Source organism: Ovis canadensis, chromosome 10 (genome assembly GCF_042477335.2).
Source record: "Ovis canadensis isolate MfBH-ARS-UI-01 breed Bighorn chromosome 10, ARS-UI_OviCan_v2, whole genome shotgun sequence".
Classification (NCBI taxonomy): domain Eukaryota; kingdom Metazoa; phylum Chordata; class Mammalia; order Artiodactyla; family Bovidae; genus Ovis; species Ovis canadensis.
The window spans coordinates 84,276,384-84,288,504 of NC_091254.1; the positions used below are offsets into that span (position 1 = coordinate 84,276,384).

Consider the following 12,121-nt stretch of genomic DNA (forward strand, 5'->3'; position numbering starts at 1 on the left):
CTTCCCATAGAACCCTGGTTCTTAGCACACCCAGTGCAGTTACAACCAGTTACTCCCCTAGTGTCTAGCAAAACTCATGAAGATCTGGGATGAAGCATCAGAATAGAAACAGAACATTTGGAGTGGGCCCACCAATGAATGAATGTACAAGGCCTTGTGACCATCCAGTTCAGGGTCATTGAGAACCCACTGGCACAAGTGGGCTTGGAGACAAGTAGAAACAAGGGAACTCTGGTGCGGTGAGTACAAATCCAGGCAGACTGGGGAAGGCGCAGACCCGATGGGCCTCTCTCTGAGTTTCCAACTTCACCATCCCAAGCCCAAAGCCCTTCCTTTCATCACTTTTCTAACTCTGGGTGGCTGTCAGGATCCTGAAATCATAGGAAATGTACTGACCCCCTAGGATATCCTGGAGAGATACACACTTCGTGATCACTACATGCTACAGGGGAAACAGACTAGAAATCAAATCACCCACAATTTTATGCTGGAGCTTTGTTGAATTAAACCCAGATATTTAAGGTAACTTAGAAGTTGAGGGACTTCCTGGCAGTCCAGGGGTTGAAACTTCATCTTCCAACACAAGGGTTGTGGGTTTGATCCCTGATCAGGGAGCCAAGCAAGATCCCACATGCCAAGAAATAAAAAATCAAAACAGAAGCAAAAAGTTGAGCAAGTCAGTCTCTCTGCTGTAGAAGGGGATTTTTAAAAAAAATATTACAACTATTAGGGTAAACATAATCAATAATCTCAACTATGAAGCATAATTCTTACACATTACTTGTTTTTCCAAAGAAGAGCAAAATAAAAAAAAGTACAAAAAGTATAAGAAATTTTTATTCAAACAATAATTTAAAATTCATCACTTAAAATTTTTCATTAAAAAAAAGTTTTACTCTACTAACAGAGTAAATAAATAAATCATGGCTCCTAAACCTTTGGGGCAAGGCAGGCCTGTCTTTGGAGTACTATTTGGGCTTCTATTTTCTTGAAGGAATCAGGTCCTGTTAATAGTCACAGGACAGGGAGACAAGATACACCCTAGTGTGCCAGCTGCAGTAAGATGAGTGATTTGAAGATTTATGCTTGGGCCCAAATCCCTAAATAATTAATTAACCAGCGTCTGGAGAAGCCTACAGGGGTTGTTCATGCTTCCAACATTATGACTGTAATTTTCACATTAACTGAAAAGTGGAGCAACACTACAACCATAACAGCACGGGCTCCTCCAATTACTTTGTCTCCACAGCTTTATAGTAAGACGAGATCTGTATGGGCCTCTGCAGCTTACCATCCTGTGCTCCACCCAGTGCTTGGATGAAACATGTGCTGGATAAATCTACACAAGATGCTGCACCAACAGCCTCATTTAAACCTCACACAGTGATACAGGAAGGGCAGCAGTTATTCCCATTTCACAGGAGACGAAGTGCCCACATAGCATGTGATCATTGACTCGAAGAATCATAAGGCCCTGACTTTGATCTAAACGCTGTGAATGTACTCACCTGCATAATTCTAACAGTATCGACATTCCGGCAAGTGTGGGAATAGCATCTCATTTTCCAGATAAAACTGAGACACAGAGTAACCAACATATAAGTATTAATTAAAATTTGACCATTAGTAACTAGCACCAGGATTGAACCCAGGCAGTTGGCTCCACAGAACACACTTCAAAACCAAGACAGACAACATCCTCCCTTGAGATCTGCCTGCCCAGTAGATCTACCTTCCTTTGGCCTTGGTCACATGGCTAGCTGATGGCCAGGCCAAGGCTACTTCTGTCCGTTCTGTAGCCCACCTTCCTGCCTCAACAAGTCCTGTCAATCATCAACTGCAAAAACAAAGTCACCCCGGGCCTCAGCACAAGTCTAGTCAAGTAGACAGAGTGGACCCATCCACTGATGAATCACCTCTTCATGGAAACATAGGCTACATTCTGAAGTAAGAAAGGTTGAAGGCCTCAAGGTGGAGTAACCAAACACTGGGAAACCTCCCAGGACACTCAGACTGAGAAACTTACTACTGAGCATCCACCTACTACGTATGTACCACAAAGCCTCTTACATGTTACCCAAACTCCACTATAAGCTATACGGTTATTTTAATTGAAGAGGATATCTACATTAAATTAATCTTGGATGTCCATTAATTATTCATTTCCATTTTAGGTAAATCTCATACTCCGGGCACAAGTCAAAGCTCTATGATCCTAGATATGCATGGGCAATGAAAGAAAAAACCCCATACCTTGTCTTGATTAGAGATTCAGTGTAACAACGTTTGAGTAGAGACCTATCTGAAATTTGTAACACCGCCTATGTTTTAACAACAAGCACAAAATATGTAAATATGTTTGCATTGAATGTAGAAAGGTTCATTTGCCACACGAATCAGCTCTTAAATCATTCTGCAAAGTGAGCATACATCTATATTTTCACACTCATACAAAATTGGAATAAAAGTTTATATGCCCTTATATTCAGATACACCATGGCGGAAAAAAAATATCAGTAAAGTTTTTTGTACAAAATGGATCAGCAATTCAAATGTCAAAAGTAATCAGGCATTGGCAGGGAATGGATACATGAATATGCGTGGCTGAATTCCTTCACTGTTCACCTGAAATTATCACAACACTGTTAACTGGCTATTGCTAAGTTACTTCAGTCGTGTCCGACTCTGCGCAACCCCATAGATGGCAGCTCACCAGGCTCCCCCATCCCTGGGATTCTCCAGGCAAGAACACTGGAGTGGGTTGCAATTTCCTTCTCCAATGCATGAAAGCGAAAGGTGGAAAGTGAAGTTGCTCAGTCATGTCCGACTTAGCGACCCCATGGACTGCAGCCTACCAGGCTCCTCCATCCATGGGATTTTCCAGGCAAGAGTACTGGAGTGGGGTGCCATTGCCTTCTCCGTTAATTGGCTACACCCCAATACAAAATGTTTTTGATGTTAAAAAAAGTAATCAGGCATTAAGTATGATAACAAGACATATTTACAAGTTCCTTGACTATTCACCTGAAATCATCACAACGTTGTTAATTGGCTATATCCCAATACAAAATGTTTTTGGTGCTAAAAAGAATTAAATTTAAAAAAAAGGAATCAGGTGTTAATTAAGTACGATAACAAGACACACTGTTAAAATCTGGTGTCTGACCTACCTATTGGATTTCTATCGAAGAACAGTACTGGAGCTCTCAAAATGGACTCGAACATTTGGTTGTGCAAAGTTTGTGAAGAACTAACAAGGACAAAGAATACCAACAGAGATCTAGCGATGCCAAACAGGACAGTGGATGCAGTTAACCCTGAAATAAAGAAACATCATTAAGCCCAAGATCTCTGCCTTTGAATCAAGAAGGCTAAGCCATGCCAAACAGCTTATAAAGATATTATATCCTTACCCCATCAAGTATCTGGATTCTAGAAGAGTTTAACTCATTCATGACATACATTTTAAAAAGAAGAAAACAAAAACCACTATTTTCCTCTCATTAAATATAAACTTCATGAGGGGGAAAGAAATGAAGTGTAAAATAAAATTTCATTCCAGTATTTCCTAATCCAATTATAAGTTTCAATAAAACTCAGAAGAATTTTTAAAAGTTGTTAGTCTTCTCTTCTTCACATTTCAAAATAATTACGTCTCATAATCTAAAATGGTGAAAAGCTTTGGTATCGGCATGTTAATGAATAGGAAACAGAAGAAATACTATCATGTCCTTATAGACAAACCCAAGTAGCTTTAAAGAGTATAAAAATACCACATAAACTTGCAAGCAAAAAATCTAACTGAACTGTAGGAAAATACAAATTATAAATATAAATGAACATCAGCATTTAAATTACATTTTGTTAATGATAGAAATGAGTATCACTATGCATATAAAAATTAGAGTACCCTCCCAACATCTTTTGAACTAAACAGAGGGGGGATAACTTCTGTAATAAATATTCCATTAAGAACTTTGTTCCCTTCTGATGAGACACTTAAATTCTGAAATTTAAATTTCAGTATTTAAATTCTGACAGTTATTCAACTTTCTCGGCTCCATCAACAGGCATTTGCCTTAGCCCACCATCCTATATGAGTATACAACATAAACCCCCCACCTTCCTCCTTCAAGCCCCCATAGGCCACCAATTCAGAAGGTAAATAGCTAATGGATTTAGAGTTCTTAGCAAGAGATCAACAAAATACATAAAAAATTTCAATGAGTGGGTTCTTACAAAGATAACTCACTCTATCTTTGCAGAAAGCTTGTATATTTCCTGTGTGAATATTTAAAATTTTAGAAGAGGAATTCCATTTAAAAGTATGCAATGCCACATATATTCTAGGCACTGGTGTCAAAACAAAGAGCTGTGTTGATATTAGTCGGCAAGCCAGATGTTAAATTAATCACACAGTTATGGACATAATAACACTGTGATCTCAGGAAAGAAGAAGGAACCCTAATGCCCAGACACTGGATTTCTCCCTGTTTAGCTTCTGCCTTAAGTAATTAGTAAAACCCAAGAGATGAGCAGTGTGGCGAAGGAGAGTTTGTACACCTGCGAGGCAGTAATGCTTTTATTTGGGACCCTGGCTGCCAGGGGATTTCAACCAAGGTCAATAAAAGCCAAGTTTCATTCAGAAAGAATTGGAACAATCTGAACCATAAGGTGGGGATCTGTTTCTAATCCCCTCACACATCCATAAAATGATATAAGATTTAGCTAAAGCAACCTATTTGAATAGACAATAGTCACATATTTCCAGTGGCTGATTTTCTCAATATGCAATGCTGGTTTAACTTCCAAAATCCAGTACAGAGCAAATTAAAAGTCTTCATTCAACCTCTTTTCTTCTAGCAGATTTTTAAAATAATTATTCTAATTAATTCACAGAATAAATGCGGCTGGCTCAGAAACTTAATCTGTTAAGACATTACTGAATTACTTCTGGAAGCTCTAGTTGCTCACATGGGCTCATTGTAAGCGACTCAGACTCTCGGATAATAGACCAGATGACTCAACTTTACCTGAGTAAATTCCTAAGTACCAGTTCAGATCGAGCTTCTCAGTTACATTTCCTTGTCCATTAACAGTGACATTCAGGGCACTCTGTTGATTGGCCCTAGGGAACAGGGAAGAAAAAAGATTACACATAGATACAATTAGGTAAATACAAAAAAAAAAATTTATCCTTGATGTAGGAGACAGGATTTATGCTGCAAAGTGTTTCGCAGCTCACAGGGCCCTGTGTTTCTCTACCGTAAAAAAATTTCAATTTGAATCATTACTTTCAGCTCTCTGAACTGTCTGTGAGGAAGCTGCTAAGGATCACGGGAGGGTCACACGCCACCAGCAGGATCTTTACTTTTTCTTCAGAGAAACTACGTGAGAGTCAGAAGAGGAGGCTGTACAAGCCCCCTCCTTCCCCACCGACTCTGTGGAAAAGCAAGGTTCGTGTAGATTTCACAACACTTTGGGTCAGACCAGGAATCACTCACCAGTATGAAAGCCACCAATCCTGCAGGACGTAGGCAACCTGGAGCAGGAAACAACAGTCATTCACACACTGACATCACTGAGCCTCACACCTCGCTCACAAGGAACCTTTGGGTTCAGGTCTGTGCCAAGCCCTACACCCCAGTTGACCACAGGTCAGGGGATGGCATGCTACATTTTAATATCTCTAAAAGACATTGTTTATTTCTAGAATCTGTCATGTACACACACCACCACCAAGCTTCACTTATTTTGCCTTGCACATATAACACTTTTCAATGCAAATCCCAGTGGACTGCAAAACACAGTATTTATATACATGTCAGGATTTTTCAAAGGATAAAAGCTTAATAGGTAAGGTGGCGGCCAGTTTTCTCTGTCAGTTTGGCCATACCAGTCTCCACTGATTCAACAAAACACTAGTTCAGATGTTCCTGTGAAGGTATTTTGTGGGTGAGGGTCACATCCATCATCAGAATTTACAGGAGGTCACCCTCAACACTGCGGTGGCCTCATACACTTGGTCGAAGATCTTAAGAGCAAAACCTGAGGCTTCTTGGAGGAGGAAAAAATTCTGCCTGAAGACAGCAGGTTCAGCTCCTGCCTGAGGTTCCAGCTTGCAGGCCTGCCTTTCTGATTTTCAGATTCACTCAGACAGATCCCACAATCTCATGAGCCAGTTATTTGAAATAAATCTTTTAATTCACATATTAAAAAATAATAATATTATAGTAAGGTAAACACAGTATAAATAGTATTAAAAATATCAGCCTTAGGGCACAAATCAAAATAAAAATTATTCCTTTCACCTTATTTTATTTTTGCTTAATCAAATAAACAAGAGGGTGTTTTTCCATGGAAAAAAAATAAAAATAAAAAGCCTTCCTTACCTGAGCTGCAAGGTTTACTAGAATGAGGAAAATGATGATAAACCAGTGAGCACCAGCTGTGAAGTAATTCTTATAAGCCTTAAAACCAACTTTTCCTTCCGAACGGGTCTCCTCAGTTAGGGTAACCTGTATATTCTCGGTCTTGGAAGGGAAAGGCAGAGAGAGACAAAAATTTAAATAATGAACCCTAAATCAACAATAACCTCCACTGCAAAGCTGCGGTGAAATAGACACAACTCATATGCTAGTAGGAGGGCAAGATTCTACAGAGAGAGAAGAGTGTGGAAACACTGAGCCAAACCATGTGTGCATTTACCCAGCCATGCCAACTCTAGAAATCTATCAGAAAAAAGGAAATGTCATCTGCAAAATGCTACTCATTTTCAGGTGGCTTTGCTTAAATAAACAGCATGATTAACTGCCCATGTACAAAATACCTGATTAAAGCATAAATACCAATGTTTTCTCCAAAATAATACATGAAATGATATATAAGTATCCATGTAATTTATGTGTGCCTCTCAATGACAACAGAGTGGTTCCTGAGTGTGGAACTTGACAGTTGTGAATACTCATCAGAATCAGCCAGAATCCTGGGTATGGACAATGAGAATCTGGATACTGAGAAAACTGCTAGGTGATTTTAAAGGAGACCTAGTGCAGCTGTCTGTTTCTGTCTGTAGGATTTAGAATATATTACACAGTCACACATGGGCCAAAGGTTTGCTGCCTACTGTATATGTGAGATAACAACATAAAGGGGGTACCCTAATCCTACCCCTGCCTCCTGAAGCTCCACCCACTAATTTGTTCTACATCTTGAAAAATAAGAAAGGAAAATGGGAACAAATTCCAAAGTGTCTGCTGTGTGTCGTTTGCTTTGCCCCTTTGTGACAGAGGTGTCCTGTCACAGACCATCTGATGGTGAAGCAAAACAATGCCATCAGTCACTTGCAATGTCAGAATATTCCAACATAAAGCAAAAGCAGCTGATTTAATGAAGTCATAGCAGGCTAGGAATGAGGGATTCTGGAAATTAACCATCTGGATGAATAAGGGAAGCCGGGGTCCACCAGAGCACATACAATTAACTATGGTAACATCAAGAGTGCCCCTGTCAATACCACATACATCATGCAAGTCATAGCAGTGCAAACAGGACTTGTCTCCATCCTACACCAAAAAGGAGAAGCCGAATCAGGCTGGCTCCCTGCATGCTGTTTTAATTCTACCAATTTCATGGAACAAGGCCGTGGAAATTTGGTGTCTTCTTTGGAACAAAGAGATGTCATTAACAGAGCAGACTGAAGGTCCATGAGGCCACCAAGAGCGACAGACCCGGGTGTGCTGCAGGATGAGAAACTCACGTCTGGGCCCTCTGGAGTGGCCTCTTTCAAGGAGGGTCTGGAAGACTGTTGAGACCAAACCGAAGACTCGGAAAAGGTGCGATTCCTCAGGGTGGGAGTTCCTGGAACCGGAGATGGTTCAGCCTCCTCATTTTCCTTCTTTAAAAGGGAACCAAAATCTATCCCGGATTTCAGGAACTCAGTGTAAGTCCCCTTTTGCACCATTTTGCCCTAAAACAGCAATAAAGAATTTGAGAGTTTGTGGTTAAGGTGTCTAATCATTTATGATATCTATCTTCTTTGTGAATTGTACCTTCTACCATTAAAAATATTCATCTTTGTTTTATTTCAAACAAATGATTTTTAAAAAATTTGAGAGAAATGGATTTTCACTTGATAATACTAACCTATCATGCATACATGCGTGTTATACATGCTAAAGCACTTTAACCGTGTCCAACTCTTTGCTACCCTATGAACTGTATAGCCCGCCAGGCTCCTCTGTCCATGGGATTCTCCAGGCAAGAATACTGGAGTGGGTTGCTTTTTCCTCCTCCAGGGGATCTTTCCCACCCAGGAATCAAACCTGCGTCTCTTATGTCTCCTGCAATGGCAGGCAGGTTCTTTACGACTAGTGCCACCAAGGAAGCTAACGGTAAGCACTAATCAAGAGAAGTAAACTGACATTAAATTATGATGTTTTTAAGAAAATGATCCTGAGGTCTGAATTTCTGGTGGACAAATCAAGTTCAGTTCAACTAGAACAGAAGTGAGCACTGTGCTCTCTGCCAAATCCTGTGTAAGGTTTGGGGACATGAAAGAAATGTGTGCTCATGGGTTAAAGATGGAGTCCGTTGGGCACTCAGGAAAGCAAGAAATACAGAGTTTGGTGGGAGGATCAGTACAATCTCTTAAGACAACATGAAAGTTAGAGAAACCTCATGAGCCAAGCAGAAATTTTTTAAAAGCCCATGGGGAGGATATTCCGGGGAAGAAATTTGTTGGCACAGAGGTGGGCATTGGCACGCCTGTGTAGCTAAGGGTCACTAGACAAGTCTCTGCTGCCCACTGCCACAGTACCATGTGTCTGACTAGGACAGGGCCTGAAGAAAATGATCCTGCACAAGAACCCAAGAGATATGTCTTGATAGTCTTTAACACCTCCCCACAAACTCAGGAAGTTCTCGATTGAAAATTCAGTATTCCCCCAGAAAATCTACCTAAACAAGGAGGTCATAAGACTGGGATGCTCTAATGCCTTGGTACGCCACAATCAAAAACCTAAGCCAGAAGCAAAGCACTTAAATCTGAGGATAACGTAGGCACAACCCATCACAAGCGGCCCATCCTCCCCAAATCAGGCAGCTGCCTAAGCTACAGCCAGTCTATTCATCTTCTTGGAACACTGTGTGACACACCATTGCACTGTCCCTCATTTACAAAGTTACATAAAATAAGCTGCAGTAGATTTCTACTTTTTCACCATATGAAACAAGACTCAGCTGATTCACTCAGCGGTAAACAAAATATGAGGAAAAACCCCAGGATGCAAAACAAACCAAACGAGAGCAGCTCTGGTTAAGGCAAGTCAGGTGGCCCAGCATCCTGGCTAGGACCCCGCTCTCTGGGAGAAACCCAATGAAGCCTTTGGGGACCATTTGATACTGCAGAACAAGGAAACGATTCAGGATATACTATATATCTTGTCCTCACCTGGGAGACAAAGTGCATTTACCTTATTTAGGGAATGTTACATACAACTTTCTACTTAGTAAGATGCATTCAGAAACAGTAGTGGCACAAAGACAGCAATTTTACTGAACAACCAAGTATTAACAATCCCTGGGGGGGCAGTCATCCCCTCTCTGCTGTGAGGGAGGTATCAGATCAACTGTAAGGATGGTCCCCAACTCATCCAGGTGCGTTCACCAGTAGATAACTGGTCATCCTGACAGTTATTGAGTTGGCCAAAAAGTTCAAAAAGTGAATATATTCTTCAATAAAGTTCTCAGTGACAATGATAAATAAGTCTTTTACTGTTGCTTAAAATTGATCAAACATTTTGGCCAACTCAATACTAAACCTGAGGTTGTCTTCTCAAAACAAGCCCCACATAGGCAGGGCCTTATTCTCCTTCTGCACAGGTTCCAGCATGTATCAGACACAGAAAGAGATCCAGGTAGTAAGAAGTACAAGGCAAAAAACTGAAAGCTAAGAGGGCTTTGCCACAAATCCAAGCAGAATGACCTGCAGAACAGCCTGGCCTTCAACACACCACAGTGCTAGCAATTCCAGAGACTTCTAGAAATTACTTACATCTTTTAATATCAGAATCTGACTTGCAGCTTTTAGGTACTGCAACTGATGAGTCACTAAGATTCTGATCTTCTCGTGCAAGGCTTGACAAATACACCTACAAATGGAAAAGGGACAGAATGCAAAAACACATTAGTGGAAGTCAGCCAAACTGTAAGCATACATTTTGAAAACATAATGAGACAAAGACAAGACAGCAAAGATCTGGAGTTCAAATACCCATATGCATAAAAATACAAATTAAGTACAAAGTGATGAATTCAACTAGGACCTCAAATTATTCAGCAACAAGTCTGAATCAAGCTCTACTGGGAAAAAAAAAAAATTCTAAAAACCAGTCTAGGGAAACATGCATCAGCTGCTAAGTTGTTTTTCCTCAAACTGATCTTAACAATTATTTACATATTTCATGATGAAAAACAGTGGAGCAATATTGACATTTCAAAAGTTGACTAAATTAAAATACTAATTATTTTGTTGTTATGTTGAGAATGAGAGAAGTGACTGATGTCACAGAAATATACATACATATTCCTTAGTTTCTTAGATGTTGCTTTATGAAGTACATATTAACCACCCTAAGAGTCATATCTTCTCAATAACCTTAGCCATATTCCCTTCCATAGACATTTCTTCCTAAGTAACATTAGACGGAAAATGAATGCAAATGTGGCCTTTATTAGTCTCTACAACATTCCCAGTACTGTCCAGGAAGTAAGTCTTACTTCATTTGCACTGAAAACTCCCTCAATGTGAAAATGAAAGGGCCCCGGTGACCACAGGCAGGGCTCCAGGCAGGTTCTCTGGGAGCCCGAGGCCCTTGCAGAGCACATCTCAGGAACCTGGGCCAGAGCTCAGCCTGTGAGTGAGCCAGATGGAGAGTCTGGAGGCAGCAGGCTGCAGCTCAGTCCCTCTCATGAGCCTGATGTCAGATGAGCAACTCAACCTCACGTTCTTCATCTCAAAACAACGCCAATGACAACCCACCCACATGTTCTAAAAAATCAAACCACCAATCTGCTCAGTAAATGTCAGCCCCCTTCCCTACTCCTCTCTAACCACAAGCTGTCATGTGCTTTGGACACTGGACCTGTGATCAGAAGACCGGGGATGTAGACACATATGCCATCACTTCATTAAGTTAAAGAAGATTCATTTTTACCTTCTGACAAGTCTTAGTTCAGCTTTCGTGCTAAATTTCTTGACCAAGCATACCTTTTCAGGTTTCAATGGAATTTTTTGCTACATTCAAAAATTACCTGCTATTAATCATTGAAGGCAGATGGGCTGGTAGGTCCAAGATGGCGCTAACCACAAGTTTTAAAAGGTTTCCTTCCTGACATTCCATCACAGATGAGGTAATATAAATAAGCACAATAAAGTGATCAGCTTTGATGGCTAGGAATGTATTCCTAAATAAGACTTTTATTCTGAATCTCTAGAAAAATAATCTTCCAAGTTTTTAAGAGCAAAGATTTTTAAGACATATCATAAAAATTGATTCAGCGATGAATTCTTTAAAATCATTCCTATACAAGAGCTGTGTTAAGAAGGGACAAATCCCGTAGCACAGTAGATCAAATATGAACAAAAAGAGAGTCCCTATCTTCATTCATTCAATCAACAAACTTTGGTGAGGTACCAGGCACTGTCCCAAATGCCATGGATACACCCTCAGTCAAGACAGAAAAGAATTCTCAGCGTTGCGTACAGGGGGATGCTGAATGAGTATAGGAAATGCTCTACGGGGCTGCGATGTGTGCTCTGCGGGAAAGCAAGAGGGGCTGCTGTCTTAGACAGGGAAACAAGGGAGCCCTGAGACTCTCTGGGGAAACATCCTGGAAGAAGACACAGCAGGTGCAGGGGTCCTGGAACTGAACACGCAGGGCTGAGGTGCCTTCCTGCATTCACAGCGCATGGAGGGTGAGGGGACTCATAAAGGGTCAAGTGCACCCACTGAGGGCTGTGGGAAGACAAAGGGCACGGGCGCCCCCTGGAGGAGCGGGAGGGAGTGGCAGGGCCGCCGCCTTCTGCCTTCCTTCTGGACCCTGCCACACTGCTCCCTGG

The 12,121-nt window shown here is 41.0% G+C and overlaps 1 protein-coding gene across 2 annotated transcripts in view; it reads right to left on the bottom strand.

Annotated features, from left to right (window-relative positions):
* Positions 1-12,121, bottom strand: part of LOC138446662 (ATP-binding cassette sub-family C member 4) — a 188,176-nt gene that overhangs the window by 89,256 nt on the left and 86,799 nt on the right. For both annotated transcript variants that reach the window (XM_069601880.1, XM_069601881.1), the window contains 6 exons: positions 10,055-10,151; positions 7,760-7,969; positions 6,393-6,533; positions 5,505-5,542; positions 5,034-5,128; positions 3,171-3,317 (listed from right to left, as the gene is read on the bottom strand). In XM_069601880.1, the coding sequence (XP_069457981.1) occupies positions 3,171-3,317; positions 5,034-5,128; positions 5,505-5,542; positions 6,393-6,533; positions 7,760-7,969; positions 10,055-10,151 (728 nt within the window). The remainder of the gene's footprint in view (positions 1-3,170; positions 3,318-5,033; positions 5,129-5,504; positions 5,543-6,392; positions 6,534-7,759; positions 7,970-10,054; positions 10,152-12,121) is intronic.